Source organism: Drosophila novamexicana, unplaced genomic scaffold (genome assembly GCF_003285875.2).
Source record: "Drosophila novamexicana strain 15010-1031.04,08,12 unplaced genomic scaffold, DnovRS2.1 tig00004554-arrow-pilon, whole genome shotgun sequence".
Classification (NCBI taxonomy): Eukaryota; Metazoa; Arthropoda; class Insecta; order Diptera; family Drosophilidae; genus Drosophila; species Drosophila novamexicana.
The window spans coordinates 2,286,253-2,313,728 of record NW_020825051.1 but is presented as its reverse complement, the minus strand read 5'-3'; the positions used below and the strand labels follow the sequence as shown (position 1 = coordinate 2,313,728).

Here is a 27,476-nt window from a genome sequence, read left to right as displayed (position 1 = left end):
AGCTTATTTAAAAAAAAAGTATTTTAAATGAAGCATTTAAAGCTGTAAAAGTTTTACGGTTTTGTTATTTTTTCTGGTTGCTTTGAATATAAATAAATAATATTAAATAGAATAGAAGATTGACTTGAAAATATATATAAATAGAAATGAAATTATTAAAAATTGTATTTAAAATATATACAATATTATCATAAAAGACTATAAAAAAAAATTAATTAATAAAGATTATATAAAATATATATATCATTAGCATACATTATTATTATTAGTAGAATAAAAAGAAAAATTAATCGTTTTATGGTTTTCAGTACAAATAATATTTTGTTTTTTTTAATTATTAATATTTGCAATAAATTGAATAACCTTAGAGCAAAATCTTTCAGACCGAGTATTTGTTGTGTTTGCATTTTGAGCAATTTTGAATGCTCTCCAAAGTTTTCACCCACTGCACATAATTATGGCCAACAACAGCTTTGCATATACTCGGCTCCAATCAGATCTGCAACAAGTTGAAAAAAAAAAAAACAATTTTGCAATAGCTGAGCAACTGCCTGCTAATCAGTGTGGACAATTGGCTGGGCCAGAGACGCTTTCAATTAAGCGAGTGAAATGCCAGTAATATGCGCGCTTTAGAACAAAGCGAAAATTGGCCCAGGCAGCTGCTGCTGTGAACACGTGCCGCTGGCTGCGATCCAAGTGCAGGAGATGGCACAGACGCCTCCACCTCCAGGCCCAGGCGCAACATTCACTGACTGAATGATTGGCAAGCGTGCGAGGCGGGAGGGTTGGTAATTGACCGACAGCCGCAAAAGTGAAAATCTAAACCAAACGAAATTCTGGTTTCAATTGCTCGCGGTTGTATTTGCTTTTTTTTCTCTCTCTCTCTCTTATTTTCAGTTTCCTACGGTTGAGTGCAACGAGCAGCTAGCGGCAAGCGGACTTTGCCATTGTTTAGCCGAGATTTTCTGTTTGTTCCAGCTGCTTGCCGACGTTAAACACACAAACACACACACACAAGCTGGCAGGGGTGTGCGGGGCGGAGAAAGAGTCTAACTTAGTTGCCTGCAACTCCATCATCAAACGGCTAAACGAGTTTTAGCGCCAAGTGCCAGTCCCGTCAGTCCGTCTGGGGCTGTGCCATTGTTTTTTGGCCTGGTTCAATTCCAACGCTTGGCGTTTGAACAACGCCTTTTGGAAAAATTGAAAATGATCACCGGACAATGAAACGTCTGCAAAACTTGCTAAACAAAACTAGGCACTTAGAGAAAGAGAGAGAGAGAGAGAGAGAGGCAGAGATAGAGAGGGAAGGCGGAGTGTTGGCGATTTCATAACAATTATTGCCAAATGCTGCCTCCTACAACAATAAAAATCGAAACGATTTATGAACGAAGCAACAAACGCCGCATTTCAAATCATTTTTATGAATATCTTTTTATATCTCGAGTGAATTCTTTTTCACTATTTTTCTCTAGTTTTCTCTTCATTTTTCGCCGGCTGTTGAGGCCTTGTAGCGTGGGCGATTTTTGGGTGTGCAGAAAAACGTTAGCCAAGTGCTTTGCTTATTTTTGATATGTAAAACATTTTCCAAGTGGCCATTTGGCTGCCGTCTATATAAATACATTTGTGTATTTTTGTATATATAGTTAGGAAAATTTTGTTTTCCATTGATTTAGTCATCAAAAATATTTATACATTTGCTTGAATATTTTTACCTTTCAAAACAATCACAATATATTTTATATAAAACTTAGGTAAATATACTGTTTACTGTCATTATTCTTCAAATACTTGGTTCTTCAACTTCGAATACCTGTCAGTCTTAGTCTTCTAGAAAATGTTCTTCAAATAGTTCCACAACTTAAAAAAAACCTGTCATCAGCAACATTTGTGCTTGGAAATTTATGCTTCAGATAGGCCTAATATAGACATTTTTTAAAAGAATTCTTTTGTCGGGAATTCTTAGAAGTTTCGGGCTCAACTTAAGAGCTGCAACAACAGTTAGAATGCATTTAAACTACCGTTAGCAAAAGAGATTCTCGAAGCGCTCTTCAAACAAAATTTTCATATGTTAATTTTTTATGACCCAACAGTTGCTTTTATTTGTATGTTGTTTCTGTGTTTCGTTGCCTAATTTGCATTTTATTTGTGTTATTAAACTTAATTGTGGCTGGCTAGAGCTATAAAAAAAAACAGTTTTCACTTTCGCAAATTAACAAAAGAATTCAGGCAAACAGATTCCAAAGCAGACTCTCCCCAAGAAATGCACACAAAATTCAAATCAAATCGAAAAACGAAAAAAGCAAAACTTTAATATGCAGTCAGAGTTGTATGAAAGATATACTAGAGTTTGTAGAGTCTTAACCTTATAAACAGGTTTACACCTGTCTCTGCGATATGCGATGCGTAAAATTATGAAAGAGCTGGGCATAGAATGCATAAATAATTTTCAAAACAAACAACAACAAATCTTTTATGAACACAAATTTAGTGTTGTTGTGTGTTATTGTTGTTGCTATGATAAACAATGGAAATGCAAATTGACTGGCCGCATGACGTTTTATGATTTGTAATGTTAATTATGCTGATGAATAATCCCAACAAGTGAGAGAAAGGGAGGAGGGCTGCAGCTTCATTAGTCAGCTCGTCAAGTAGACAATAAAGCGAATGCATGAGCATTAACGCATATATACATATATATTTATGTGTATATACTCAGACATATATAAAATTTATAAAACAGAAGGGGGAATACACGCATAAAACTGAAAGTGCCAAAACAAGCTGCGGAAACACTTCCACATATGGCATATAAAGAGAATTTTGAATGCATTGCAATCGTACATATGTATTTATGTATCATATATCAAAACTGTTGCGTTATTTCAATTCGATACATAAGTAAAAGTTAGCCAGCTGCCCTTTCAGTTCAAATGGGCGAAATATTTGTGGCCTGAGCTGGAAGAGCTCTGATTGCGACGTGCTGTTTACTAAATAGAAAATCAAGGAAAACAGTGAAATGCCACGGAAATGCGTCAAGAAGTTAAAACGAATTGAACGCGGCGCAGTTTCAGTGGGTGGCTATAGATGCCTATGCGGTGTCTTCCTCTTCTCATTCGGCTAGCAGTCAATGTTAACATAAACACAACAACAACAACAACAACAACAACAACTGGAGACTTATAAACATTGTTCGGATCGAGCGCTTGAAAATATATGTATTTTGTTTATAATAAATGCGCTAAAGGCTTATAAAAATAAACGCATCAATTGCAATGCCGGCAAAGAACGCAGCTAAAGGCCGATACTTGCTGCTGCTTCTTTCAACTAGCTGCCCCGCGCATTGTTTATAAACTGGGAAATGGCAAATGTGTTTATGGAATGGCAGCTGGTGCATACGACTCACGTGGCTTGATTAATTGTGAAGATTGAACTTACCTGGAAAGCAAACAGAAAGACAAAGAGAGAGAGAGAGAGAGAGAGAGAGAGAGAGAGAGAGAGAGAGAGAGAGAAAGAAAGTTAATGAACATACAGAGGAAAATTACAAAGTTGGGAATAAGTGAGTTACGTTAGCAATTTAAATGGAAATTATTTCGACAACCTACCACAAATGAAGAATAATTGAATATGTAATTGTAAAGGCCAAAAGTCCGGGAAAAACAATGGAGATAAACGAAAGAAATGTATGCAAAGTATTATATACTATATAGAGGGGTTATCGCTAACTTATCTATTGGTCGATTTTCATCTATAACAAAACACTTTTTTACTTTTCCCATGTCAACAAATGAATGTTTACACTCTTCTTGGATTAACTTCGAACTTTAACCAATATAATTAAACTTTTTCTATCTATCTTTCTTATCTTAGTTAATTTACTCCCTGAGCATTCATCCAAAAGTAACTGATAGTCGACTCAATTATAGCCGCCAATTTGTGTGCCCAATAATCATTTATGCAGCACATGTCGCAATTGATTAAATATAATCGATCGCTTGATTAATCGATTGATTTATCATTCTGCTTGGATTAACATATTTTAATTAGAAATTCGCTATGCATCACATAGTTTACCGACTCCCCATTGGCTACAACTTCAAAGTCAATGTTCTGCTGCTTCTTCTACTTCTTCTACATCTACTTTGAGTAATAGTTGTTGCTGTTGCTGTTGTAGTTGTTGCTGTTGTTGTTGTTGTTGTCGTTGTTGTTGTTGTTGTTGTTGTTGCTGCTGCTGCTGTTGTTCTGCTTCTTCTGCTGTGAAATCAACGCTACCATCATAGAATAATGGCATTATCACAAGGCGACAACGACGACGACAACGATGAAGACGACGTGTGCAGCGAGTTGCATGACACGACCCAGGACACACACACGCACAAACACTTGCAACACTCATTAGTGTGTGTGTGTGTCTGTGTGATGCAAAATAGTTGGCAGCTGAGGCAGCTGCCACAATGACAGCCTCGTATGGAGTGCAATGCACCGGCAACAACTGTGCAACAACTTCTTGCGCCTGCCCCACACGCTCCACACCCCACGCCCAACAACTGCCTGCTTCTGCTCCACTGGCAGCAAACAACGCGCAACTTTTATGCCCGTCGCAGTCGCCGTCGCCGTCGGTCGCTGTCGTCGCCCGTCTGTTGTCCGCCCAGCAACGTTTTTCTCTTTTTTTTTGTATGAACCAAGTGAAGTTTTAATATTATTATGCCACGTCGGAGTGGCGAGGCAGCAGCAACAAAGTCGGCAAGACACGTCTCAGACTCTTGACTTATTTCGACTTTGCCACAATTTGCGGCAAAAAGTGTGCCGCAAGCAGAGCCAAAGCTGCTGCTCTGCGCAACTCGGACTCACGCACACAAACGCAAACTAAAACCCGTAGTCCATGATGATGCCCAGCTATTATGAACGGCTATATCAATGCCAATTCTCACGCGCTGGCAAAACAAAGCCAATGAGATTTTTTAATGTGCACCATTCAATGATTGATGCATTTTATTTCAAATTGTCATAAAGAGCAGCAAAAGGGGTAGACAATGGCAAATGCCATCACCAAATTACACAGTCACCCCCCGACCACACCTCCCTCTCTCCCTCTTTCACTCGTGTGGCACGCGTTTCCTTACACTTTATGCGCGTTGCGTTTTTATGAACGAGTGATTCAGTTATGTGCAGAAACTGAAAGCGACCTCATTTGTGTTTATGCCACGTACAATATGGCTCTGGCCGGACCGGCCCATGAGTCAAGCACTTCGCTGATCGTGCCCAGTAGCCGGCTACGTGCGCGATCCACGCTGCGGCGCTCAGCCCCGCCCCTCGCCCAGCTCGTTGTGCGGCCCTTCCGGCCCCGAAAGAATCGATTTCTTTATGCACAGAAAGAAAACAAAAACAACACCATGCTGGCTTTTAAATGAGTTCGTTGGCATCGTTGCAAAATATAGATGACAGACAGCCTGGCAACATGTTGCAGCAACATGCAGCTTGTTGCCTCAGCTTGCCGCTTATCTGCGCCTGCTCTCAAAAGCATTTAACGATTTCCGTTAGCTGCGACTCCTTCACACAACTTGCCCACGCCAGCACGAAAAGCAAAATAATAAAGCCCAAAAACAAAATGAAGATAAATAAATAATTCGACTGGAGATTTTGCAAGCCGTACCACGACCAAAACAAGAGAGAACTTAGTTTCCAGTTGATGCAGTTTAAATACCCTACATATTCATATCTAAACCATCTACAGCTGCAGACTATCAGACTATATGTAAATATATGAAAAACTATAAGAAAACCCGTTTAAGACGAACTCTTGCAAGATATCTTCTGCAAATATAACGTTTTTCACAGAATAATTAGCTCTTCTTAAGATATCTTCTGGTTTATTCCGGATTCATAGACTCATCATAAATAAGAACTGGAAATCAGAGTTTTCGTCACAATTCTTGACAATATTATAAAATATAAGGGTATAAACACACAGCCATGTCCCAAACAATTTGCGTATGCCTTTTAAATATTTATGAATAACATCAACAAAAAACGGAAAGAAAAAAACAGGCGTTGAATTTTGGTAGGGTTAAAGCCTCGGGCATGTCATGTGACAGGAAATGAAGCTAATTTGTTGGCGGGGTGTGGCAGCTGTTTGGCCAAAAAGGAGGGCGCGAACCAAAGACAAAGACCCGGCCAGGCCAAGGCGATTGCAAAAGCAAGGAACTGGCCAGGTAGAGCTCATATTTACATTCAGTCTTTATTTCAAAGCGCGCGCTCAAAAACGCATTCACATCACATTTTATGATGAGTTGTCAACACACACCCACACACACAAACACACATACACACACATGCATCAAGTATACATAACACAACAAAGGAAACATCCTGACGCTCTCTTTCGCTCTTATGCTATTGCCTTTGAACTTGCCTGGGGCATAATATATATTTGAGAGCTTTCTGTGCAAAGCCCAAAGCTTGCGGCAGCTTCCACTGCACTGAGCGAAAACCATGAGTAAGTTCTTGCATTCGCAAGACTTGACTGAGCATTTTATTTTAATAAAAAGACAAGAAGCAGCTCGCTTTTCTAACTAAAATTTATATATACCAAACATAGACTTTAATTATTAATTGACACTTGTCTGTCGCAAACTCCTTATATGGTGGATATTTTTTGTTAGTGCATCGTTAAATAGAATACTTTTCCACTTTCAGCATTAAGCAAACATCATAATCAAGCATTTTGCCGCAATTTTATAGACAAGGGTTTGTCTGCCAGCCACCGAGATCTGAGGGGGTGAATAAACAACAAAACAACAAAGCCACCCACGCGGCCCGCCCTTAGAATGTCAGCTGTGCCCGTGAGTCATACAGCCAACAGCTGTTGGCGGGTTGCCCCGTTGCCAACCGAGGGTGCACCACATCACCCCCTTTTGCGTGTGGGTGAGTCAGCAAGATTATGGAAAGTCGGAACTGGGCAGAGAAATGACTCAAAAAGGAAAAGCTTTTCGTCAACTGTCAAGCAGATAATGAAACGTGTTGCTGTGCGGCGAAAACGTGTTGCAAGCTGAAATTAGAGCATTCGCATTTTGAATGTGTCAGAAACGTGGCTAAACAAAGGAATTGGGCGCCCTGACTCCTGGCACTTGTCCACTTGATGTCAAGTGCAGCAGCCAACAGTTGAAATTGGAAGTGAATTTCTGATTCAGCTGCTCGAGGGTGGCTGCCATCTGTTTCCCGCTCTCCCTATCTCTCTCCCTCTCACGCTCTCCTTCTCAAGTGATTTGTGGTCGATTTTTGTCGCCGATTTGCAAAAAATGGCCTCACATTTGGCAAGGGCTGCTTTGTTCTTTAATATCCGTTGGCCGTGTGGCAGCCACATGTCGCAGCATGAAAAGTCCTCAGGCGTAAATGAATTATATGCATACGACACATTATTCACACAAGTAATTAATATAATTTTGAAAAGCTTACAGCTAAGAGTTTAATAATAGAACAAACATATGAAGTCCAGCCTGTAGCACTTTATAAGAACTCTGCAGTGCTTATCAATGCGGCAATTCTAAGTAAGAGTATTGGTATTTATTTATATAACTAAATTTATCAGCAAAGCCGCGTACATTTATTTGCATAAATTCACAAGTATACAAAAAAAAACAGCATTCTTTTGTTTTTCCTTCTTATTTTGTTTGCCTCATAAATAATTTTGGTATTTTTAATTATTGAAAATAAATCTTGAAACGCCCAGGAATGCCTGACCATATTAAACACGCGTGAGTTGCCCATTTTTATTTTATTTTATTTTTTTTTTTTGCAACCACACCCCAACATGGCCATGTTGAAACGCTTTGCAGCTGAAGCCCCAGCATTAATTGGCTTTGCTTATGGCCTTTGGGCCACAAAAAATACACAAAATATGAATAAAAAAAAAGTATTCTAAAAGTTACCTGTCACGACGTTGTGTATCTAATATCCAACTAATATTTGCTTATTAACCTTTGCTCATATCGCTGTCAGTATGTATTCATACTTGTGTGTGTATGTGTGTGTGTGGCAAGATAGCGTACAAAGTTAAACAAAATATAGATATATGTTCGAGCTATCGCGTGCAACCAAAAATTTATAGCTGAGTTATTTGATATACTTTACTTAAGGCTATAATTCCTAATGAGTTCTTGTTACAATTGAGTGTTGTAAAACACGAAATAAATTCTCGATTTGACTATCGTGTTAAAGCAAGTGTTGTAAAACACGATATAAACTCTCGACTTGTCGCCTTTTCAGGCCTATGTGCCTGCCAAAATGTAAAAAGGAGTTATTTGATATACAAAATTAAATTATAATTCCCAATGAATACTGTTCGCAGTTGAGTGTTGTAAAACATGACATAATCTCTCCACTTGTCTATCGTTTTTCAAGCACTGCAAACGTTTTATTATCATTATTTGTTGTAGGTCATATGAAGCGCGGCGATAAGGCACAACTCTCGATAAAAGCGCCAACAAATTTAATAAAGTCAAACGGCTTACCTTCTATTTGGGCGAGTGTGTGTTGTATATATGTTTTAGTGTGTATGTATATATTTATATGACCAGCAACAGGTTCATTTCATTTAGTCAGAGTCCACACAAGCCCCAACCGATTTACTGATAAGTTTCTTACATTCCCTGACGCATCCATATATTACACATATGAAGCGGAAATGCGTGCATGCCTTATAAAATCTAGAAGCCATAACCCTATAGAAAATTACAATATGAATCAGCCTTAGATGCTGACCAAAAAGACGAGAAAGAATGCGCAACACTCAGTTATAAAACAGAAAACAAATCAGCTATGCGATGACGCATAAAGTTTAAACAAATTAAATTGTTTGCCGCAGCGGGGAGTGGCTCATAGGTGTTAATCATACAAACACTCACAGGGCAAATCAGAAGAAAAAAGTTAACCAAAAACATAAGCAAATAGAAACTAAGTGCTCTAGTTGAGAGTGCTTTTTAGGATCTACAAATCCTGTCAGCAGGAAAGTACAATAAAGTCGTATACAATTCAAGCTAAAGCAACATTCGGAACATATGGAAGCAGGAGCTAAAGTCGAACTTTTTACTCTCTAGCCTCTGATTTAGTTTAAGTAGTTATCCCAGTCTAGTTTATCCTTATATAACTTCAAGCTAAGACATCTCTTTTGTGTGTCACACAGATTCGCACAACTTTATGTTACCCTTTTTACACATTTATAATGGAAACAGGGTATTAAAAACATTCGCTGCATTCAAATTGTTTGTTTATCAGTTGCAAATGGTTGGGCAAAAAGTAATTTCAAGCGCCAAAAAGTGTGTTGAAATATTTGTTTATTGTTTTCATTTAATTTGTTTTTGATTTGTTACGCATTTATCGCTGCCTCGAAAAAAGTTGGTCAAGCGATAACTTGCAAAGGAAATGCGTGCTCTTTAAAGAACAATATATATATTAAAATGTGTATATATATAAGCAAATGTGATGTCCAGAACGTCTGGGCTTATCAACGCTTTACCACAAATATGCCATACGAGTGCAAGTATATGGCATACTATATAACCATATAGGAATGTGTGTTGTCGCAAGTGCAAAGGCAGGCGCCGGCGCAATTTTGAATGGCAACGGTCACAATTTGCATATAAAGCGCATTGGCCAAATGTATCTGATGGATACACAGCGAAAGAGATAGATAAAGAGACAGCGGCAGACACAGCGGCAGCTGCTTAATATGCATGCAGCACAAGCTAAAGCCTGAAGGCTACTGAAATCAAAAGACAACAGACAGCAGACACCACAAAGCCACAACAAGAACAACAACGCGAGTGCAACAACAACAACAACTCGGTTTATTTTACAATTGGAGAATGTGAGCGGAATTCGCAATTATTATAGACTAAAAGATTAACATCGAACGCAGCTCGAGAAGAGCGAGAGATAGAGAAAGAGCGGACAGACAGAGAGACAGAGAGAGGGAGACAAAGAGAGTTTGCGATGCATTGTCTTTTCTCACAGGTACTCTCACAGGTACTCAGCGAAGACGGCTTGAATTTGTATATGGATCGAAACTTAAAATGCTTCTTAGATAGGCATCAAAAATGATCGAAAAATGCCGCCTAAGCAATCTTAGAATATTTTTTATATTTTATGCCTTAAACTCCATGATTTCCTTTGCCCATTTTCATGGGGTGTTTCTTGCGTAAAATCTAATAATATATTTCTACCCCTTGGACAACGTGAGTTGCGTCTTAAATCTAACAAAAATATAAAATAAATAAATAAATAAGAGAAATGTCAAGGAAAACCCGCCGGATGCAATGAAATCATCGAGCATTTTTGCAACCACCCGTCGCGTGGCTCGAATGCCATATCCTTGCAAATCCCAAGGCGAAAGTCCTGGCCGAATGCCACGCACAAGCGTATTGCGAATTTTCCGCTGCAGACAGGCGCCAAGAAGCTGTCCTCCAGCTTGGTCTGAAGGTCTGCTGCTGCCAAATCGATGGGATGTTCAACAAAGGAGATTTGCACTTGGGGTGCGACCCCAAAGAAATTGTGTCTAATCTGCAATCGAAATGCGTTACTTGACAACTTGGCCTTGAGCGCATAAATCGCCGCCGGTGCCGCCCCCCCGGACCACGTCTTGTGCCTTAATTGGCAGCTGCAGCGATGGGGTCGCAAGTGTTGTGTGTGTGTGTGTGTGTGCGGGACAAGGGGTGTGCGTGTGTGGGGGGGTGGGGTGCCAGAATTTTAATTATGGCGCACACGTTAGGTAAATTAACGATCCGACTGCAAACAGTAATTGGTACTGCTAAAAGATATACGAGCCCGAGTTCTTGTCGCTTTTTTTTAAGACTTTAGATACATGTGTGTCATTCGAAAAGCCCATAAAAACTGTTCTTGTCTAGAGTTTATTTTTAGCTCGAAATGCTCTTGTTATTAAACATTAAGCTAAAAATCGCTAAAAACAACACGCAGACAACACAAAATTGTTGCAGTTATGTTTTAGCTAATTGCATTCGATTTCAGTGTCAAGAAAACCTATTGAAAAACTGCAACAACAAGAAAATTATTTACACTGATCTCTGGAAAACAACAACAATGACGACAATGGCATTGAGCATCGAGTCGATTCGATGGGAGAGTCTGAAGGAGCTGCACGAGCACAAGTGATCTCGGCGGGGGAGGGGGAGGGGGAGGGGAGGGGGACAGCTGGAGACAAGTGCCCGCCACAACAAATAGATACGAAGATGCGAAACGATTAACAATTACGAAATACACATAAATTTAGTCAACACGGGCACAAACTGATAACGCATGCATTAAAAAGTCACAGGAATACTCAAAAAGCAAGAAATAATCGTAATGAGTAGAGCTATAAAATGAATCATGATATTATTTAATCTGTTAAGTTTTTAAAAATAATCAAAGCTTGATAGCAAACAGCTGCAATAAACAACGAAAGCAGCTGATAAAATACTCAAGAAATCGCCGGTTCTTTTTTTGCTTTAAACAAGAAATAAAAGTTAACTACGATTTGTCGAAGATTATAACAGATGTACAATATCATCGCAGATCCCAGACTCAAGTGTTATATTATTATGTGGTACATTAGTCGGAAGTTAATCAATTTTGACTCGCAATAAAACACATGACATTTTGTGCAAATATGGAAGGCACAAGCAGTTTTTTTGTATCGTAAATAACACTAAAAAGCATATTAAGAAATGAGAAAATATATGTACCTATACAAAGGTTTTCCTTATAAGAACAACTTTTTATTGCATTTTCTATCCATTTTCTATCTTTTCTAGTTTTGCCTCATTTCCACCAGGGAGGAATACAAAAGGTAAATCTTTGAAAATGAGTTTGAAGTAAGTTTCACACAATGGAATTTCCCCACACAGTCAGCCAGGATAGGTATACATATATCTACACCTTCGTAATTAAAAGTGTGACCTTGCCTCTAAACTCTTGTTTTGACTAAATTTAAACGCTTGACATTTTATCGTTTTTCTCATACACCTGAGCTGACAAATGTTTATCGATTCGAAATTCCGGACACTAATCCAAAACTTTATATAGGTAATGACAACAAAACGCAGCAGCGCAATAAAAATACTCAGCGCAGAGCGGGAAGGTTTTCCACTAGACCGCGTCCCCCCTCCCCCCTTTTCTTTATAAAATGACAGACGACTATTTTTAGAGCGTGCGTGCGAAAGAGAGAGAAAACGTTTAGACGAGGGCGTCAACGAACCAAATAAAGTATAGAAAATAGAGAAATGTAAAGGAAATTCACCAAAAATAACGACGGTTTTTATTACCATTTTATTTGATTTAATTTTTCGAGCTTTTTTGCATATGCAAGGGTTCAAGATTTTTAATGGACTCGAAGACGGCGGCGCATGCTTTAAATTTAATTAAAGTGAAAATTTTGTGCATAAAAAATAAAATAAAATAAAATCAAATAAAAAGAAGCGCAGCAAAAAATGCAAAGAAAGTTTGTTGTATTTTTTTTTGTTTTTTTTTTATTTTAGTTGACTGGCGCTGAAATTGGCTTCGGCTTTGGCTTCAGTTCGTGGTTTGGTTTTTGGTTTTTATTTTTATAGTTATTTCTATTTTTATGCAGGCCTCGCAATTGACCCGCTTATTAGCCCGGCTTTAAGCTTGCAATTTGCATTATAAATAACGATATTTTCGTTTACGTGTCGTAATCAATTAAATGTATTTAATACTCTGCTTACACTTTCCATGCATGAACATGCAAAATGCGATTTGTTTCTATTTCTAACAAAAGAAATCATTTTTTTCACTCTTTTTCACTCGGCCAAATATTTGCGTGTAAATTATTTATGCAAATGTTGAAATGTTTATGGTAAAAAATAAACAATTATTGGCCACAGTAGCTACAGATTTTTATTCTCAACAACAATGAACAACGTTTGAGTTTTCAATTTATGGATGACTCGGAGAAAATGCCTCAACCATAATAGGTAAAGGCAGAACAAAAATGTGGAATCAAATGTAATTTGAATGTGAAATTATCGTAAAGCTTCATTACAAGTGAATTAATAAATTCATTTTTATTATAAAACTATTTATTTGGAAATTTCACTCGCAAAGGTGAAAGAAGGCAAAGCGGATTTCAAATTAGAAAATCCATTTTTGATTTCGATTAAATTACTTAAATCAAGGCTCTTAGTGTTAACCCTTTTACCGGTTTTGGTTTAAGCCAAGAATGTGCAAGAACAAGTTCACGAACCGAACCTAAAGCTCGGAGTTGAACTGAACTTGAGATAAATAACTTTAAGTATGCAGCCCTGGTACATATTTATATCACATTTATCATACATATGTATTTGTTCAAATTGCTTCCTTAAATCCAAAATCCAAACGAAATACTCAACTTTAGTTGGGTTCAAGCTTTACAAACTATCAAAATGCGGAAACATGGGATGAATGCTAATAGTAGATAAATCTGACTGCGAACGTCTAGACATGCAATTTTATCCTGGCAGAGAGCAGCAAAGCTGCTGCGATGGCAAATTTACCAGCTGCACACACGCACATACACACAGACACACACACACCTACATATCGATGAAGAGAGTTTGAGGGTGTGCTGCCGGCTGTCGCAAAAACTACCCCCAAAATTGAAATCGAAATCGAAAAACGAATAGAAATGAAAAGAAATCGCATCGAACTGTAAAGCAAAAACTAAAAAAATTATAGACACCCCCTTCCCCCCTTTCCCCACAATCTCCGCAGCGCGACCACAGCTGAAGCAGCAGATTTGAGTGCGTGCAGCGTTGGGGGCGGCGACGGCGGTATTCAGGTAAGACGCTAAACGGGCGTGTCAGCAACGAGTTAAACAAAAAAAAAACAGCTGTGTGCCAAATGGCGACAGGAGGCCATGGAAAAACAGTTAAGAATAAAATCAGTTGACGGCTGCCTGGAACGGACCCAAAAATAAAAAATTATAATACAACAACAGCAACAACAACAAGTAGAATTCCACGCTTGCGGGCCGCAATTTACATAAAACACGCAAAACCAGTTTTCAGTATTTTTTAAGTCGTGTTCTGTTGGTCAAGAGAGATACACAGAGAGGGAAGCGCGCGCGAGAGAGCGAGAGAGGGCAGCCGCAAGAGAACGCATAAAATATACGCTTGCACTTTGAGCTTTACGTACAAAAAAAAACTACAATAGCTTGCTTTAGATATACAAAGACAATAACATAAGAAGAAGAACAAGAAGAAGAAGAATAAACTTACCCATAGCTCAGTACCCCAACTCATTTTGTTGTTGGAGCTTGGCGCTGCTGCTGCTGCTGCGTTTTCTGGTTCTGCCAGTTTCTGCTGCTGCGCTGCTTTTGCTTGATCCGTTTGCCACTGTTATTATAATTATTGTTGTAAACAACAGCGAAACATGGAGTAAGGTAAATAAAATAAAAAAAAGAATAGAAACTGAGAATTTTGTTTCGTTTTCGTTGCCTTTGCTGTTCGCCTAATTGCCTGTGAACAAACGACAACAAAACGAAAAGAGAGCAATTTCCAATACTCTGCGTTTCCAGCAACGTTTAATGCAGACGTGTCCACAGGCGCAGCGGCGACGCCGGCTGCGGCTGCGGCAGCGGCAACGGCAGGTAGATCAAATGGTTAAGGAATTTCGTTTATGGAATGGGAACGGGTATAGGACTCTAAAAAGTGCTGCCAATCGTTTTCAAGCGAACAACAGCAACAAATAAAACCGGCCGCCGCCGACGCCGCTGCTGACGTCAAGAAAATTTTCGTGCACTGGCATTTGCTGCAGCCTCGCGACGGAGACAGAGAGAGAGAGAGATAAGACGCGATTTTGAGAGCAAGGCTGCATTTCGTAATTGGGAGAGTGCGATAGTCAATTGGAACGTATAAGCAATCATTTATTTATGACTTTCGATACATTAAAATATTAAACACATTAAGCCGCGCGCGCGCCTCTCTTTAATTAAATTTGCCATTAGTTTTAATTTTCAATTTAACCGCTGCCAAACAACGAACCGCAATGGCTACAACAACAAAACAATTCGACGCCAGAGCTCACAATAGGCAAATGTGCCTATTGTTGTTTTTTACATAATTTCGCACACACACTCATACACGGGCGCGGGCGCGCACACACACACACGCACACAGCAACGAGCATAGGCCGAATGCACGCACTCTTCTTCTTCTATGCTGCATTGTTGGTTTCTTTTTCGCATCGTATTGAACTGAAGTGCAGCGTTTGGGATTTTACATTTTTTGCCGTTCGAGTGTTGCACAATATTTTTATCACACTGATATGCGCTTGCACTTAGTATGCGTCATAAATTTAGGCGACACAAGCACTCGCAGACACACACACACGAACATAATTGAATTGTTGTTTTTTTTTCTCGCAAAAACAAGCAACCTGCGGACCTTCCGTACCTCTACCTTCGCCGATTCGATTGCAACTAAAACAAAGCTCAGCAGTGTGGCCGTACTGCGATATACGAAAAATACTATAAATACACCGATGTTACTATCGACGAAATGTGTTATCGATGAGTATGTAGCGGAGTCCGCAATGAAAAGTATCGAGTAAAAGGAAAAAGTCGTTATTTTTAAATTGATTACCGCGCTATTACTTTGCACAAAGAGGAAACGTATTAAACTTTGTAACAATTACATATAATTTATTGATTTAATAACTAACTAAATAGCGGCCATACACTGGCAGTTTTGCTCGTCTGTTGCAGCTTGCATCATTAGTTGTGAAGTTGCGTATTTTTCTGCAAATAATTTTGCATTAAATTATATACAGTAATGCAATAACAACAATTACAAATTATTCATTTCAAATCATTGCTTAAGCTTAAACATAAAATAATATGCTTGTGTGCTAATATATAGTACAGTCATTGGACTTTTGTTTCTGTTCTGAAATTCATGCATTCTAGTCGAGTATTTCGCATAGATTCGAGACTTTTTCGGTTGGGCAATAAAAGTAGATCGAGCTAAAAACTAAAAACACGGCGGCTGGCAGCAACGGCCAGATTACAAAACTAATCCAAATATCTGGCTAAACTAAAGAATTGTGCCCAAAATTATTACTCCAATTGGCTGCATTTAACCCGCCGCCGTCTGAAGCAGCAGCTCTGCGGCCATTTCCAAGCTCCAGCCGGTCTGATGCAGTGCCTGCTCGCACTGTGACCTGCCGGCGACGCCCAGCCGGGTCAGCTGATCGATCTTGTAGTGGCGCTGAGCCAGCTGCACATCGCCGCTGGCGGCGCGCAGTGCATTGCGCACATCCTGCTCCACCGCGGCGCTGCCCAGCTCCAGCATCAGCTGCTGCAGTTTCTCCTGCTCGCGCTGCGCCTCCGCCGGCACCGGTGCATATAGCTGATGGGCGCCCTCGAGCTGTTGCTGCTGCTGCTGACGCATCTTGTCCAGACGCCGCTGGATTTGCTGTGCCGAAAGTGGCGGCGGGGCCAGCGGTGCCGGCCGATGCGGACGCAGATAATCGTCAAGGGTGACCTCGTCGTAAATGGCCGTGCCGCTGCCATTGGGCACCTGGCCGTAGTAGGCGGAACCGGCCATGCTGGCAGCCACTTGATCATAGCGTTCGCCGCCGGTGGCCGCCACGCTGCCGTACAGCGAGGCATTAGAAGCGTAGACGCTGCTCTTGGGCGCCACCACGCGATTGGATATGGCCACAAACGAGTGATGCGTTTCCGGCTGCTGCGGCTGATTTTGATACAGTTGCTCCGCCGACTCTGGCGGCGGCTGTGCATAGTACTCCGAGGACGTGGCTGCCACACGCTCATACCAAATGCGATTCACGACACTCTGCGTGGTGACAGCTCCTGCTGCTCCTGCTGCTACTGCGGCTGCAGCGGTCTCCACATTATTCTGCTTGGGCGTGGGCGAAGCCTGACTGCCGTTAGATGTGGGACTGGAGTGATTCGAGAGATTGCCGCTGCCAGCGGCATTTTTCAGGGGCGTGAGATTCTGCTTGTAGACAATCTCCTTGTTGGCATACATCTGCGCCGAATTGCGTTGATAATCCTCCTGCGCCTTGTTGCTGCCGCTATACATGTCCTTCTCCAGCTCAGCTATAAAGGATTTGTCCAGCAGCACGCTCTCCGACTGCTGCTGCTGCTGCACAGTTGTGACCTCATGGCGCTCCAGCGAGAGATTGCTCAGGTTATACTGCATGGCGGCCGATTCCAAAGCGGGTATGTTCTCCTTGTTGGCATGCCCGTTGGCCAGGCCAGCGCCAGCGCCAAAGAGACTCTTGCGTGCAGCTGGACTGCCGTAAATGGGCGCAACAACAACAGGCTCTGGAGGCGGCGCATTCGAGTAGAGCATTAGGGCGCCAGCGGTGGCATCCAGGCTGCTGGTATCGAACGGATCCCGCACAGGCGTCTGCTGCTCGCGCTTCTGCAGCTGCTGGGCAAACTCCATGGTGTTGGAGTAGGTGGGCGGCATTTGATAGGGCGGCGGCTGCAGGCGTCCTGGCGTCGACTCAAAATCAAACTGCGGCTGCTCGTTGAAGTAGGTGGGCGTGTTGGGGCCCGAGGAATAGGCTGTGCCAGCGGCAGCCTCAGCAAATGTGGGCACATCAATGGGCGCATCCAGCAGGCAAAAAGAGTTGTCCAGCTGCAGCGAGGCGCTGTCGCCAGCGGCCAGAGCTGCCGTCGGTCGCATCTCCGGCGATATGTCGATCAGTATGCCCTCCTGCTGCTGCTGTTGAAGTTGGTGCGGCGGTGGTGGCCGGTTCGGACCTCTTGCTGAAATCTTCTGCTTGACCGCATTGCGTCGCTGCAGGCCGCCGCAATCGTTGACAAGCTTGTTGTAGGAGAACTGCTTGCTGGATATGGACTTGCGCTCCTTGGCATGACCCTGCGGCGACTGCACGGCCTGTGGCGTCAGTGAGGCGCACTTGCGCTGTCGCTCCTCGCCGTTGGCCTGCGCAGCGCCAGCACCGCCCCAGCAGAAGCCAAAGGGCGAGCCAGGCGCCGCATTGCCTCGCAATTGCACATCGCCGAGACGTCGCTGCTCCAGCAGCGCGCGCGGAAAGACACCAATATCGTAGGTGCGCTGGTTTTGGCCCTTGATCAGCTTCAGCTCCGAGCGGCCATCGATGATGGCAATGCTGTCACCCGGCTCCAGCTGCAGGCCCTTGGCGTCATGATAGCTGCGCGTGGCGCGCATCACCGGCGGCGACATGCTGGCCAGATACTCCCTAGACGTGGAGTATAGAGAAAGCATTAGCAAGGATTCTAGTATATGAAAAAGCGAATCTTACTTGAGTGCCGCAAACGTGGGCCGTTCGGCGGGCGTCTTGTCCCAGCACTGCAGCATCATGGCGTACACATCTGGCGGGCACGCGTCCGGCTGATGCAGTCGCTCGCCCTCGCGATCGATTTTGCGCAATATCTGGGAGCCATTGAGGCCCACCCACGGATCCTCGCCGAAGCTGAACATTTCCCAGAGCGTAACGCCAAACATCCAGGTGTCCGAGGCGTGCGAGAACTGACGGAAACGCAACGACTCGGGCGCACACCACGGAAACGGCACCTTCTTGTGCTCGGACATGACATAGCAGTCGTCCTCCTGGGGCAGCGCACGCATCAGACCAAAGTCGCCTATCTTGATCTTGTTGCCGGCGGCCAAGAGCACATTGCGGCAGGCAAGATCGCGATGCAGAAAGCGCTTCTGCTCCAGATAGGCCATGCCAGTGACAATCTGCACGGACCAGTTCCAGATGTGGGTCAGCGATGTGTGGCGACATTGCTTGCGCAGCGTGTCCAGCAGCGAGCCGCGCTCCGCCAGCTCCGTGATCATCATCATGGGCTGGGAAAGCACCACGCCATACAAACGCACCAGATTCGAGTGATCCAAGGCGTGCATGGCCTGTACCTCGCGAAAGAAGTCATCGATGATGCCCGGCTGTGTCAGATTGTCCGACTTGAGCACCTTGACGGCCACCTGCAGTACCTGGCCCGCCGGCGAGGCGCTCCACTCGCCGCGCCGCACCACGCCAAAGGAGCCATCGCCGAGCTTCAGGCCCAGCGTTATGTCCTTCTCATGTATCAGGCACGTCAACGCGCCCGGCTGCAAATGCTGCTGCTGCTGTTGCTGCTGCTGCTGCTTCTTGGACGAGGGCTGCTTGCCGCCGCCAATCAGCTTGGAGAGTATATTCTTGCGCCACTGATGGGCCTTCTTCTTGCGCACCGCCTCCATCAGACGCCTTATGGCCGGCTTGCCCAGGCCACAGCGCTCCAGATCATCGGGCAGCACGTAGTCGAAGTGGGCCAAGCGCGTCACCTGCAGATCATCGCGTATGCGCTCCAGGAACTGTTCCAGCTGCACCTCCCGCAGCAAATCCTCCAGCCAGGCTGTCTCGCTGGCGCTGCCATCGCCACCCGCAGGTGAACCCATTATTGTGTCAGCTGTCAGGTGCAAATAAATCAAATAAAACAATTTAATTTAAAAGACAATCTTTAAAATTTAACAGAAATAAATCAGCCGTCTTTTTAGGCAACAGATTTGTTATCCTACTAATAAAACTCGCGATTTAACATAGGGCAAATACCTTTTAAAATGTGTGTTTCGATTAATCCTATGATTTGACATAAAAAATATTTCACTCAAAATATATATTTTTTGATCTGGAAACCTTTTCCTGAGTGCTTCGAGTACTTTTCTTACTTTGAGTAAAAAAGTATTCCAAGTCTTTTAATGAATCATGCTTTGGCTCAGCATATCTTTTCGAATATAATTGAAGTATTTGACTATCCATTCTTCCTTTCTGGCTGCTCTCTGGAGTTGCTTAAGAAATGCAATTTCGCACAATATGTTGGCATAGTTTTAAAGGTGAGAATAGCCCTTTTTTTTAGGGAGGGCCTGCAACACACTCCACAAATTGGAGTTTGTTTGTTTTTGTCTCGAATTTAGACGGGGACTTCCCACGCTCACGAGAAATTTGATTTGCATGCCGCTCACGTCTGTTGTGTTACATTACTCGGTAAAAAAAAAATTGAATAAAAAGAGGAAAACATTGAATTGTGTCTAGCTTTTAGTTCGAACATGTTGCAGTTCGCTTTCAAACTTGTTGCTACGCCCATTTTATCGAAAAGCCGCGGCGAACTTGAACCCATAAAGTCGACACATAATTGCCTTAAAGTACTTAGTTAGCGAAAGTGCCATATGAGAATTTATGGTCAGCATAAAATTAAAATTGCCCACCAGTCGCCGCTTTATTATCAATAGCAACAGCATTACGTCAGCTATAAGCAGCGGTAACAGCGCAGGCGACGCAGACTGCGGCTGCGACAGCGACTGCGCTGCTGCATGCAAGTGGGCCACGCAGTGCCTGTGCGCGTTTGTGTTTGCTTGTGTATGTGAGGAAGAGAGCGAGAGCGAGAGAGCGAGACCTAAACAAATAGCAGAGCGCGCAGCTGCAACATCAACAGCACCCATGACGTCAAAGTAGCAGCGACTGCAACGAGAGTTAAAAGAATTCTTGACGCGTGCTAAAGTTGCATTTGTTAACGATAAGAGCCGGGGGTGAGCTGCGGAACAACGAGTTTCTGTGATTGTTTGTGTTCGCTTAGAAATGAGCGCAGCCCACATTTTTAGAGCTTGACTAAGATCAATTCCAGCGATAAGCTTTGCAAAAAGCTTGAGCTAATAACGCTTAGCGAACTAAACTATTGAGCAATTATTTAGACGGAAACAATTAGTGTTGCAAAGCGGATGCGGGCGAACAACGACACAGACTGATATTAAAACTGCAAAAGTCGCTTGGAAAGCAGATATTCCAGAAATGAGAGAATTTATACCCAATTACTACATTCAATTTAGTCTAATATCTTCTTTTGAACAAAGTTGGAAATCGCAAATGCCGATATTGTATTTTTATCCAATATTTAGTCCTCTTAAATAATATTATTTCTTCTTACTAAAAGTGTGAGAAGAAATAATAGTTAAAATAATAGATGCGATACTAAAAATAATTTGTAAACTAAGTTCAACTCTATAGCCCAAGTGTTCGCATTTTCGAACAACCACTGTTATATCTGTGGTGAAAATCATCCACCACCCAAAATTAGAACAGTTGCGACAACAGAAGGATACAAAAGGCTCACAGTTGTGTCAATTCCCAGAAGATTGATAACAAGAACACCCAAAAAACAAGGGGCGCTTACCCGAGTGAGAGCTTCTGGCGAGTCGATTTGGTTTTTGGGAACAGCTGCAGCCGCTGGCCGAATAAAGTCACAGGCAATGGCTCAGCGAAGCGTTGACGCTTCCGTTGTTGCCGTCGTCGTCGTCGTCTGCGTTGTTTTTGTCGGCTGCTGCACTTTGCGAAACTTCCTGTCTTGCTGGTGAACAGGTTGTGAAGATGAAACTGAAACTCAATATGTGTGCACAGCTTGGACAGCCGCAGCAGGCGCAAGGTGAAGGACGTCGACGTCGACGTCTACGTCGTTTTGTATTGTCTTCGGTGCGTTTGTATGCGTGCGCGTTTGTGTGAGTATATGCGTGTGTTGCTTTGTTTACACTCGCAGAAAGAGCAGCTGGCTCTGGAAGCGCCAACGTTGTACATGGAAATTGGCCATCATCGTTGTCATAACCGGGGCGAATCGAGGAGCAGGAGGAGGCCGCTTAATATTAATTTAGTTGGGCCCCCATACACACACACACTCACCGCACAGACACTAATGCACTCTTTCAACAGACGATTTGCCCGTGCCCCGCGCTGCTGCTTCTGCTGTCGTCACAGTTTTTTGCACAAATTTTCTACAGTTTTTACCCCTTGTTTTTGATTGTTGTTGTTGCTGCTGTTGCTTGTGTGCGTGTCAGCGTTTATTTTGTTACATATTCCTCACATTAGCTTTGTGTAATTTCGCATAAATTAAACAAAAATTAACGTTTTCCATGGAAATGCGCGCACGAAAGACAGCACAAAATGAAGACGGGGAAAAAATGAGGGGCGAATGCACGAAACGAAGCTTTAGCTTTAGCTGTTATTGCGTTGACAAGTACTGCACGAAGAGCTTTTATTCGAGTCACGTTTATAGCTTGTTGTTCAGCAGCAGCAAACAACAAAACAAAGCGCGAGGCTTAATTATATTTTTAAAACAAAATGTACTGGTAAAACCCGTGCGACACAGCCGCTTTCTGCATAAGCTGATGTATCAATACTGGACTGCAGTGGGACCGAATACAAAATACAAAAATATACTAACTTCTTAAATGCCAATCATTCCACTGCAGTAAAAATACTAGCGTTAACTCGTCAACTTATTCTGGACTTCGCAGCCAACTTCATGCGCCTCATAGTTGCGTCGCAACGGCGGTCACACCGTACATCTGTGTGTAGCCGCCTCGTAGTGAATGTCACTTTCAAGCACATGTGCAGAGCGTTCAATATTTTTTAGTGAGTTTTATTTAATGCTAAAGTTGCTTTAAATAAACTAAAACTATGCCGGCAGCTGTAGCTACAGGCGTGCAAATCAATGGACCATTGAAAAATAAAAAGATAGTGTTTAACGATGATGGCGAAGCTTTGGCAAAGCCCAAAAACGAGAAGCACAACAAAAAACCGCCTGCCCAAAAGGCACAAAATAATAAAAATGCGGCCAACAGAAACGGACAGGTGAAAAAGCCCCAGAGAATTAAGTTTGCAGACGATGGCAATGCAGAAGAAGAGGAGAAGGAAGTGCGATTCACCAAGAAGCCCAAAGAGCAGCCAGCGAAAAAGAACATCCAACTCCCAGAAGGAGGCCCAGCAAAGAAGCCGCAGCGCATAAAGTTCGACGACGACGGCGCCGAGAAGGAGCAGGTGACGGAGAGTGAGAACGAGAGCGACTACGAAGCTGAGAAGACTGCCACAAAAAAGCGGAACAGGCAACAGTTCCAAGCGGACGATAACGATGCCCAGAAGAAATGGTATCAGGTGGTACGTAAGCTTTCCTAGAATATATATGTGTGCTTATTAATCTGATATGATTCAAATGCAGCACACGGAATACCCCTCCACCGATGAGGTGCTGGACATGAAGGAAAACGAACAGCTGGAGCTGTTCAATCTATGCAAATCGTCCTTTGAGGCGGAGAAGACAACATTCAATAAGCGTAGGTTAATCCTTGATAAAATGTGGCATTCTCCTAACAATCCTCTTATGTTCCCTCGAAGGCAATCCCACGGATGCACGCTGGCTGCAGACTGCCCTGCACAAAGGCACTGCCAAGGATCGTGCCAATGCGGGCGCCTTGCTGGTGACCAGCAATCCGCTGGGCAATTTGGAAGCACTCTCCAACCTGATTGCCTTCTGCAAGATATCAAACAAGAGCAGCAACGATGTCATTGCCGTGCTCACGGATCTGTGGCAGGAGGTGCTGCTGCCGCCGCAGCGCAAGCTGTTGGCCATACACACGCGCGGCGCCGACTGGAAGCATCTGAAGAAGCGGGAGCTGCACAAGGAGCAAACACGTCGCATCTACGCCTACTGGTATTTTGAGAGCGAGCTCAAGGATCAGTATCACGAGTATCTCAAGAACCTTATGCAGGGCCTGCAAACGGGTCAGGAGCACAACAAGACGGCTGCCATTGTGGCCGCTGCTAAACTGTTGGCCTATGCGCCCGAGAAGGAGCAAATGCTGCTCACAATGCTAGTCAACAAGCTGGGCGATCCCATTGCCAAAATAGCCTCCAAGGCGCTGCATCATCTCAGTGAGGTGGCCCAACGGCATCCCAACATGTGCGGCGTCATTGTCGCCGAGGCCGAGAAGCTGCTCTTCCGCAACAACATTTCCGAGCGTGCCCAGCACTTTGCGCTGTGCTTTCTGTCCAGCATAGCGCCATCGGGTCGTCCCGAGGTCTGCACCAAGCTGGTCAACATATGCTTTGCTCTGTTCAAGGTGCTGGTGCAGAAGGGCGCCGTCAACAATCGCACCATGCAGGCGATTCTGCGTTGCCTGCAAAAGGCCATCACCGAGGCACAGCCGGCCAAGGGCAGCACTGAGCTGTTGACCAAGGAGATGCAGGATACCATCTATCGTCTGGTACATCTGGCCGACATACGCGTCTCGGTTCAAACGCTGGGCCTGCTGCTGCAGCTGGTCACAGTGAAGACCGAAAAATCGGATCGCTTTTACAATGCGCTGTACATTAAACTGCTGGATCTGAATCTAATCAACATTGGCGGCAAGACAGCGGCCCAGCTGCTGCACATTGTCCATCGAGCCATCCACACGGACAAGCATGTGGCACGGGCTCAGGCGTTTGTAAAGCGTCTGCTGCAGCTGGCGCTCTATGCGCCGCCCAACATGGCTGCCGGCTGTCTGATTGTGCTGCACAAGCTGCTCCGCATGCGCCGCGAGCTCGTTGCCGGCATTGGGGACACGGCAATGGCGGCCAGCGCTAAGCAACTGCTGCCGGCAGCTGCTGCTGAGGATCTGGACAAGTTTGGCAGCGATGGTGAGGAGGTGTACAAGGATGTGGATGAGGAGCAGACGGAAGCGACGGTGAAAAAGGAGAAGGAGCCCGGCACCAGCTCCTGGCACCATGTCCATTTGGTTTCCACCGAGTCGTCCAAGGTGCGCGACATTGACGCCTGCAAATACGATCCCTATCATCGTGTGCCCGCCTTTGCGGGTGCCGGCTATGCGCTGCGCAACGAGCTGCTGCTTCTGCGCCAACATTATCATCCCACGGTGCAGGTCTTTGCCGAGCATATACTGATGGGTGAGTAGCAACAGTTGTATGCCGTTTGGAGTTCACTTAACTGATACCTTTCCCTTCTTATAGAGCAACGCATCGATTACTATGGCGACCCGTTGCGTGACTTTGGTCTGCCGCATTTCCTGGAGCGTTTCGCTTTCAAGAATCCCAAGAAACTGGACCATCAGCAGGCAGTGGAGGGCGCCGCCAGCGCCGCGCACAAGCGTTACACGGCATTCGGAGCACGTGGCAAGCCTGTTAAGTCGCTGACCAAGACCACCTGCACAGAGGATGAAATGTTTATATTCAATTATCTGGAGCATAAGCGCAAACAGGCAGAGCTGATGGAGCAGAGCAAGAAGCAGCCAAAAATAGAGGAAAAGGCACCGGAAACGGTTGATGATGATTTGAAAGAGGGCGAAGTCGATGATGATGAGTTTGAGTCCTATTTGGATGACTTCTTTGGCAAAAAGCTGAAACAAGGCGGCGATGATGACCAGGACGAAGAAGAACTGAACTATCTAGAGGAGCTCGGCGGTGAGCTGCAGGCCGACAAGTCCAAAAAGAAGCAAAAGAAGAAGAAGCAAACAGAAGATGATGATATGGATGACGATTGGGACGATGATGCTGAGGATGAGGACGCGGATGATCTATCAGGCGCTGAGGCAGACGATCAGTCGGACGATGAGACGGGCTCAATTGATTTGGAGCCCTTGGATGACAACGATGAGGACGACGATGATGATGATGATGATGATGCTGGTTCCATATCTATGGATGACGATAGTGATGCAAGCGAGGCGCCCGACAGTCCTGACGAGGACGAAGATGATGATGACGATGCGCCGCCGAAAACAAAGAAATTACGCAAAGATGCCACCTTGAATGAGCGCAACTTTGCTCAGAAACTGAAACACAGCAACGGTGCGTATGAGTTATTTGCTTACCTTACATAAATGTATACTAATATATAATCGATTCCCAGATATGAGTTCGCTGTTTGCTGCTGCGGATGATTTCTCAGCGTTACTTGAGGAAACGGGCAAATCCAAGGGACAGGGCACCAGCAATGCACTCTTCAACAAGGACAAATCCTCCGATAAGCAACTGAAATGGGAGGAAAAGCGTCGCTCGAATAGCAAAATCTATACAAGCAAAAAGTTTGGCGGTGGCAAAGCCAAAATGGGAGGAGGCAAGCCCAAAATGGGAGGAGGCAAACCCAAAGCGGGCAAAAAACGAAAGCATTAGCTGGAAATCAAGATGCAGAGCGATGTATGCGACTGGTTTTATATATAAAAATCAAATTGCGTTATCAATTGTGTAAATAAATAAACAATTATACGACTTTTGATAGTGACAAACAAAAACCACTTGATGCCTTTTGAACTAGTTAGCAGTAAGGCGTTGGGATTTTATGAGCTGTCTTAGGTATACCAAACACAGATCATTCGATAACTAAGAAAAGAAATTATGTCTTTTGAGGGGTGTATCACACACACACACACATACGTACATACATGCATACGTACGTACACCTATGTATGTTTGTATGTACATATATTTGTATGTGTATATGTGTATATGTATGTATGTGTGTATGTATGTATGTGTGTATGTATGTATGTATGTATGTATGTGTGTATGTATGTATGTGTGTATGTGTGTATGTATGTATGTGTGTATGTATGTATGTGTGTATGTATGTATGTGTGTATGTACATATGTATGTGTGTATGTATGTATGAATATGTGTATGTATGTACATATGTATGTATGTACATATGTATGTACGTACATATGTATGTATTCATATATTCATACATACATGTGTATGTACGTATGTATGTAAAAAAAAAAAAAAACAAAAACAACAAAAAGCACTACACTACTGGCTAAGTATGAAAAACTGCGGAGCCTACTTGAGTTCTTGAGAATCGAGGAGGAGAGCACTTGGCAGAAATTTGGTTTATTTACATTTGCTGTACAGCCAAATAAGTTTGGTTTGCGTTTGTCTATTAGAAAACAAACATGCCTGCTGTGTGTGCACTTATGTACATAAATGCATACATATATACATACATAAATACATACATACATGCACACACATGTGGCACATATATCCCTTCGTACGAAATACTTGACTGACAATAAAAACAAAGGTTTTTCAAGAATAGTTATAAAGATATTACTGATTATAGCAAAGGTATGTCTTTGAAAGCATTGAAATTCATAGCTAAATCTGATTTAAAACTTGTTGACTTTCTGAAATCGCTTAATATTGATATTTGAAATGTTTTATTTTAACTTTATATACAAACTTTGGTGACTTATATGCTAGCAAGTGAATATGTGGTTTTTAATTTCTCATTTTTACAGCTAAAACCAACGCCCCGAACTTTTCGCAACTCGTAATTCTCATAATTATAATATTTTATTCTTATAGATGAATCGTATCGTATGCTAAAATAAGATATTATTTTTTTGCGATTTGATTGTTGATCTTAACTTGTAACTAATTGTTGACGTCCCTTCATTTGTTGCTTAAACTTGGGTGTTGTGATACGTATATATACATATATTTATGTATATATATATACTATTGGAACCTTATAGACTATTGCTTCGGTTGTAAAAATTCTCTCGCATAACTCGTTAACAATGCTTGGCTCGTATTTATAAGCCAGCATTCTGTATTTTGGCTTCCTCTAAGTGGTAATTCATGTTTTCTTTTCTTTTTTTTTTTTGTTGGA

At 43.0% G+C, this 27,476-nt stretch overlaps 3 protein-coding genes across 10 annotated transcripts in view; 1 reads left to right on the top strand and 2 right to left on the bottom strand.

The window, feature by feature from the left end:
* Nucleotides 1–14,928, bottom strand: part of LOC115769502 (formin-binding protein 1-like) — a 35,732-nt gene extending 20,804 nt beyond the window's left edge. For 3 of the 5 annotated variants that reach the window (XM_030714324.1, XM_030714326.1, XM_030714325.1), the window contains exon 1: nucleotides 14,265–14,928. In XM_030714324.1, coding sequence (XP_030570184.1) covers nucleotides 14,265–14,288 — 24 coding nt within the window. In that variant the 5' untranslated portion in view covers nucleotides 14,289–14,928. The remainder of the gene's footprint in view (nucleotides 1–14,264) is intronic. The other 2 variants (XM_030714322.1, XM_030714327.1) reach the window with 1 other exon arrangement.
* A 768-nt stretch (nucleotides 14,929–15,696) lies between these two features.
* On the bottom strand, nucleotides 15,697–21,892 carry LOC115769987. Of its 3 annotated transcripts, XM_030715055.1 has the most exons (4): nucleotides 21,814–21,892; nucleotides 21,209–21,378; nucleotides 18,304–19,450; nucleotides 15,697–18,240 (listed from the first exon to the last, which is right to left on the bottom strand). In XM_030715055.1, the coding sequence occupies exons 3-4, from the start codon at nucleotides 19,437–19,439 to the stop codon at nucleotides 16,122–16,124; spliced, it is 3,255 nt and encodes a 1,084-aa protein (XP_030570915.1). In that variant the 5' UTR covers nucleotides 19,440–19,450; nucleotides 21,209–21,378; nucleotides 21,814–21,892; the 3' UTR covers nucleotides 15,697–16,121. The 3 variants fall into 3 exon arrangements, with proteins under 3 accessions (XP_030570915.1, XP_030570914.1, XP_030570916.1); XM_030715054.1 differs by lacking the exon at nucleotides 21,814–21,892 and having other exon boundaries at nucleotides 21,209–21,760; XM_030715056.1 differs by lacking the exons at nucleotides 21,209–21,378; nucleotides 21,814–21,892 and adding an exon at nucleotides 19,594–19,679.
* Nucleotides 21,893–22,300: 408 nt separating this feature from the next.
* LOC115769986 (uncharacterized protein F23B12.7) lies at nucleotides 22,301–26,069 on the top strand. Of its 2 annotated transcripts, XM_030715052.1 has the most exons (6): nucleotides 22,301–22,440; nucleotides 22,496–22,962; nucleotides 23,024–23,138; nucleotides 23,200–24,750; nucleotides 24,814–25,650; nucleotides 25,712–26,069. In XM_030715052.1, exons 1-6 carry the CDS (start codon nucleotides 22,398–22,400, stop codon nucleotides 25,972–25,974), a joined length of 3,276 nt encoding a protein of 1,091 aa, XP_030570912.1. In that variant the 5' UTR covers nucleotides 22,301–22,397; the 3' UTR covers nucleotides 25,975–26,069. The 2 variants fall into 2 exon arrangements, with proteins under 2 accessions (XP_030570912.1, XP_030570913.1); XM_030715053.1 differs by having other exon boundaries at nucleotides 22,400–22,962.
* The last annotated feature ends 1,407 nt before the right edge of the window (nucleotides 26,070–27,476 follow it).

What these genes read in the sequence shown, in the direction of transcription:
- LOC115769987 (XM_030715055.1), bottom strand. Translation starts at nt 19,439, where the DNA reads ATGGGTTCACCTGCGGGTGGCGATGGCAGCGCCAGCGAGACAGCCTGG. An exon ending in CCCACGTTTGCGGCACTCAA is followed by an intron (nt 18,241 to 18,303) that starts GTAAGATTCGCT and finishes CTCCACGTCTAG; the next exon opens with GGAGTATCTGGCCAGCATGT.
- LOC115769986 (XM_030715052.1), top strand. Translation starts at nt 22,398, where the DNA reads ATGTCACTTTCAAGCACATGTGCAGAGCGTTCAATATTTTTTA. An exon ending in TGCCGAGCATATACTGATGG is followed by an intron (nt 24,751 to 24,813) that starts GTGAGTAGCAAC and finishes CCCTTCTTATAG; the next exon opens with AGCAACGCATCGATTACTAT. An exon ending in GAAACTGAAACACAGCAACG is followed by an intron (nt 25,651 to 25,711) that starts GTGCGTATGAGT and finishes ATCGATTCCCAG; the next exon opens with ATATGAGTTCGCTGTTTGCT.